This window comes from Seriola lalandi, unplaced genomic scaffold (genome assembly GCF_002814215.2).
Source record: "Seriola lalandi dorsalis isolate HSWRI2012SDOR001 ecotype SW California unplaced genomic scaffold, Sedor1 jcf7180002054900, whole genome shotgun sequence".
Taxonomy (NCBI): Eukaryota; Metazoa; Chordata; class Actinopteri; order Carangiformes; family Carangidae; genus Seriola; species Seriola lalandi.
The window spans coordinates 14,575-20,219 of NW_019525452.1; the positions used below are offsets into that span (position 1 = coordinate 14,575).

Sequence of the window (5,645 nt, forward strand, 5' to 3'; positions counted from 1 at the left end):
CATTTACAGCATGTAAAACCGCATATCTCAAGCATTACACGTAGAAGCAGATTATCAGATTAAACACTATTTATCTTCGCGAGGCTCGTTTGGACTAATTTGCAGCATTTTTCTAATTTCATCTCAAGGAAATCTGTGCACTACAGGAATGGAGTAAATCATGTTTGTGTGTTTGTAATTTGCGATCACACACAAATATGGAGCTGAAATAAAACAAAACGTACTCTTTGTGTCTTGGTTGGATGGTGCAAGGGGGGAAAGTAACAACACATGTCATACTTCTATACAATTTAAATCATTACTTTTATTTACACTTTTAGATGCAGTACTTTTACTTGTTATGCACCACATCCCGTCGCGGTATTACTGCTATGATATTAAACCGAGAATTTAATCCAAAATAATCAGGGAAGTCACAAGTTTCATCATCACGTTTTTATGTACACTTGAGGTCAGTGTTTCACTGGTGGATGCTGCGTGTTACACCGACCATCTGAAATCATGCCGGCTGCTGAACGTTGAATTGGAAATCAGGCTTGAACAGTCAAGAGAGAAGCGAACGGCTTGTAATAGTTTTGACATAGTTTTATTCCTGGTTACAGCGCTGAAAGATGGAAAATAACTGTCTCCTGTCGCGGTCGTGCATCTGCCTCTTAAGTGGACAGTTTAATTAATGTATTTGGTTACACAGATGTGTAGCTACACACTTCTATGAGATGTTGATGGGTTTGGATGTTCAGGTACGTAGATGATGGCACTTCACAGCACTGGTTTATCTGTAGTGTCTCAGTCATTCCTGTTTTTGCAGCGTTGTTGCAGCATATATCACGAGTTGCTGATGACCAGTTCAGACTATGTTCCTGTTTAGAAATGTATTTTTTTCTTCACTGGGTTTGCCTCACATCGTCATAAATCTTGAAACATTTTCTCCGTTTTCGAACAGCAGAACCAGAAACTGTCAACTCTGTAACTCTGCAAGTTTCCTGCATGTTGATGAGAAAGCTGATAAACAAAAATGGTGGTAGTTTCTAAAGCTGGCACTTGAGGCTAGTTGCTATTTTAACTTAGTCTCACTCACTTTCTAACAGTAATGTACCAGAGCAACTTCCTAAATTGAAGACTGCTGTATTGTATTGTGAGGTACTTTTCTTATTTTCTTCAACACTTGTAGTTGTGAACAATGAAAACTTGCGGCAAATCCCCTTTTCTGCCACTGAAGTTGATTTACATCACATTACTCCCAGGTAAGATGAAGTGTTTTAAACATTTGCAATTTTTTTGAATGCCTGATTACAGTGCAGATTTATATATAGGTTATTTGTGTAGAATAATCATAGCTGGCTAAGATTGATTTTAAATAATTTAGGATCACTGTTTTTTTAACCTCAGTTGTGAAAATTCAGCTTTAACACAATTTACCAACACAGTTTAGAGACTGAGAATACAAACAGTTCAACAAGACTGCACATCATATCAACTTATGTTTTTCAGTTCTGGAGGCACAAGGAGTCAATGTCTGGCCTGAAGTGACTGGATACCTCGGGCATGATGTCACCCTGCCATGCCAATTGATCGCAGCAAAAGAAAATGCCAATATTACACAGGTTCAGTGGGATCTCCTGCAACCAGAAGGAAAATCTATCACTATTATTGTTTTTAGTAGCCAGTTTGGGGTGAACATTCATCAACCTTCTCTGAAGGAGAGACTGGAGATTACTGAACAATTGCTGCTAATTAAAAACGTTGAAATGAGAGATGCAGGGTCATACATGTGCACCATTGCAACCTTCCCTCTTGGTTCATTTGAAGGAAAAACCAACCTTGTTGTTCGAGGTGAGTATGTGAAGCATTTTTTCACAAAATGTAGCTGCAAATAATATAAATTTATACATGAGGCCTAGGCCAACCAGAACCAAAAACTCAGGTTTAATCCAATTTAATCCAAACTGAGATCAACATCTAAAACTCTGCATGATTAGAAATCCCTTGTTGCCATCATGAGAAATATGTGAAGCACTGTGTGATTAACAAATTGAAGAGCTTTTTTATATTCAGTTAGATTTAGTTTAATCCCATTCTCCATTACTGGTCAGTGGAGAATAACACTGATGTGATGCTCTCTGTAAATAAGTAGGACTATTATAGATGCACTTAAACCATTCTTGTGCTGCATTATTGTAGGATTCTCAACTGAACCAATTATGCTGCTATGATAAATCAACTCTATTGTACCAATGAATACACTATATGTCTGTTACTGGTCTCAAATAACTGGGGTCATATAAATGCCATGAACTTTCACATGATAGACACAGCCATGTTTCTTTTCCCAGAACAGATGCCGTTATCACCAGGGTTGGTTTCTGCTATAGTGATTGCTGTCATGCTGCTGGTTGGGATTTTTGCAACCATCGCATACTTGATTTTCATCAGAAGGTGTGTCTCTGATGTGTATTTTGTGTAGGAGTACACAGTACAAGCTGTAGAAAAGAAACCTCTTCCCATAAATGAGACTCTTATGTCGTAAGATGTTAGTAATATATCAGCATTAATCATCCTTTAACACATATTTTTAACAAATAATTATTTCATGTTGATGGTTATATTTGACAGTATCACTGGACTCTGAGGATGATTATCTTTTTTGTGTCTTATTTTAGTATTTGCTGATAGAAAAATGCCAAATTATTCTCTGGTTGCAGCTTCTCAAATTACAATAGAAACTTTGCTGCTTGTCTTTGTTTTACACCATTGTAAACTGAATATTTTTGGATATGGACTTGTGATTGAACAAAACATGACATAAGAAAATGTATTTTCTTTTTCTTTTGAATATTTCATAGCCTAAACAATAATTCAATTAATTGAAAAAAAAATCAGCAGATTAATCAATAATTAGAATAATCATTAGTTGCAGCCCTAGTTTCTCAGATTTGAAAAGTAATTCCATGCAAGAAAAAACTAATTGCAGCACTTTTGATTCTTTTACTCAGGCATGATTCTTCAGTCAGACACCGTGTCTTCATTGGTGAGAACAAAATTACAAATTCTTCACTCTTACATCTACGTACATTTAATCATTTAGCAGAAGCTTGTATCCTAAGTGACTTACAAGTCTGTTTCTAATGGTTAATTTATCTTTTATGTTATATTTTATATCATTTGTTGTTGTTTTCAGTTTCCTTGAATAAAGCCTGTCCGTCTGTCTCAGATACAGGTGGAACGGCGACAGTTCCACCTGAGGTGGCCAGGCCATCTGTTATTGTGAGAGACCAGGTGAGCTCAGAGCTGGTTGGAAGCTAATATGTTTAAGTTAGATAAAGTTTGTTTATTCTGTGGTTGTGATAAGAAGAAGAGATGATTGTTGTTTTAGGAAGGCAACATGATGATACAAATGAGCAAATGGGTCTCCATGTTAACATTTTCTCTCTCTCCTACTCATAGGATGTGGTCTACTCTGACGTCAAGTTCAAACCATTCGATGCGACACCCTCATCCAATAATCAACACACAGACACCACGTATGCCGATGTCACATATGCCAAGGTTGTTCTGGGTCAGCAGCCCAAATGAGGATGGAAAAAAATGTTTTTTTAAGGTTTTAAAGCTGCTGTGTGCAAGTTGCATTTAACATAATATTGGTATCATTTAGTGAAATCAGCATATCCATACATGTATCAATAGATCACCTGCACCTTCTTTTGATGCTCTCACATATGTTTTTTTAAATGGGCATATGCCAAACCAAGGGATGACATGTGTTTCCTCTATAGTATGATAACAGGAGGTATAAAAGTCATGTAACAAATTTATCTGACTTATCAGAGCTTTCATCAGCAGTGCAGTCCTTAAATAATGAAACTAAGAGTCTATAGCCATGCTAGTGGCTCTTAAGATGTGATGTTTAGCAGGTCTGATGTTTACCATTTTCACTGTGTTGGTTTAGCATGTTAAAATGCATAAATTTGAAAGTATTTGATCATAAACTAAAGTGACTGTTTGAACTGATGAGGTTGCAAGATGAAATGTCAGGAAAGTCATTAATGGGGGAAAAACACTTGCGCTGTCATCACAGCTGGACCATCTTCACCGTGAGAGACACAAAAAAATGTGATGAAGACACACAGACTAGTGCTGTTCTATTTCGACGGAGTAAAGCTCATCCCACAGAGTTCTTGTTCCTCCTCTGGTAACCATTAAAGGACAGAGATAGAAAGACAAGGAAGTGGGAAGTTGCGTGAATGGAGAACTAAGTCAGAAATGCAAAAACCAGTATGGCATGTCATTGTTTGCAAGAAAGTGTTTAGTTTCTTCTGTAAAATTAACTTTCTGGATTCCTATTTTACTGTGTTTTTTTAACTAATTGGACAATCATGATGTTTAGATACCATTGTCCGTCTCTCTGCAGCTCAGTTACTATCCAGCATTTTCATATGAGCCTTTTTAGGGTTAAAGGGTTTTAGTCAAAGAGGATGACTAGAGTGGTTGTACTCTTTCAAATTTTTGTTCTGTCCTATTTCTACCTGTTACCCCAAACCTATCTACAGTGGTTTTAAACCAAAATCAAGAATTGCATGTCATGATTCATGGTTTGTAATGGTTCAATGGTTTGTAATTTCAGGCCATATTCTGTCTGCTTTAGGTCTCTTGTCCAGAACACTGCTCAGGGTTAATGTCATAATCACGTCTACGAGTGTTGCAGTATGAGCATGCCTGATGTAAAAAGGTGACAAAATATGGTTTGCAAAATTGCTGTAGAGGTGCAAACCATCACTGAACATTACCAACAGTCACTGTGTCTCACCTGGTAGTTTTGAAACAGCGTTTCCTGACACTGTCATTTTGTGGGTGTAAGATAATGTCTGCTACACTCACTGTGTTGTCAGAACATGTGAAAACATAATTAGCGTATTGCTTTGCAAACATGGGAAGTCTTTACATCTAATTCTGAATGTGTTGAGGTTGTGCGAAAGTCAGGGCTTAAGAAATCTGATTACAATCACTGTAATGCTTATGAAATATACCAGTCCTGTAGACAGAAATGACAGCGCACAACTTATCTCAACCTTTTCTTAAGAATGTAACATTGTTTGTGGCTGTTGTTGCTTAATAAAGTTTTGACTTTTCCCATTACATATCAATCAGCAGTTTCTTGTCTTTCTTACACAGAGTTCTGTCATGACAGGAAATAGATTAGAAAGATAAGACAAATGCTGTTTGATGGGAGCGCATTATGACAGGCTTTCCATATCTGCATCATCTTACTCAGAGAGTACTGAGATGAAAACAAAAATGCAGAAAACATTTCACTCAAAAAGCAGAGACACATGTCACTGCTGTGCTATTGAGAGTGGCCCTACTGAAACACACTTTCATGTGTTATGTTGTCAAGAAATCAGTCAATGACAATAAACAATAAGCACAAATTCCTTACACAAGCAATTTTTGGCATTAGCTCTCAGTTTAGCTCTCAAACGCTTAATACCATTATGTTACAGATAGGTTAAGAAACAAAAGACTCAGGTAGTTTTAAAGAAAGGGGGCACATCTGTAAAATTAATGAAAGTGTGTTAGGACTCACATTACTGATTACATTAGGCCTACTTAATCAATTAAATAACTTACTTTAAATATACTAATATGAG

The 5,645-nt window shown here is 36.7% G+C and overlaps 1 protein-coding gene across 3 annotated transcripts; it reads left to right on the forward strand.

Moving 5' to 3' along the window:
- The first annotated feature begins 657 nt into the window (after nucleotides 1-657).
- Nucleotides 658-5,141, forward strand: LOC111672483 (nectin-4-like). Of its 3 annotated transcripts, none has more exons than XM_087180312.1 (7): nucleotides 658-740; nucleotides 1,172-1,244; nucleotides 1,492-1,833; nucleotides 2,334-2,436; nucleotides 2,994-3,028; nucleotides 3,212-3,276; nucleotides 3,445-5,141. In XM_087180312.1, the coding sequence occupies exons 2-7, from the start codon at nucleotides 1,181-1,183 to the stop codon at nucleotides 3,571-3,573; spliced, it is 738 nt and encodes a 245-aa protein (XP_087036438.1). In that variant the 5' UTR covers nucleotides 658-740; nucleotides 1,172-1,180; the 3' UTR covers nucleotides 3,574-5,141. The 3 variants fall into 3 exon arrangements, with proteins under 3 accessions (XP_087036438.1, XP_087036439.1, XP_023285681.2); XM_087180313.1 differs by lacking the exon at nucleotides 658-740 and adding an exon at nucleotides 810-1,046; XM_023429913.2 differs by lacking the exon at nucleotides 658-740 and having other exon boundaries at nucleotides 811-1,244.
- Nucleotides 5,142-5,645: the final 504 nt, after the last annotated feature.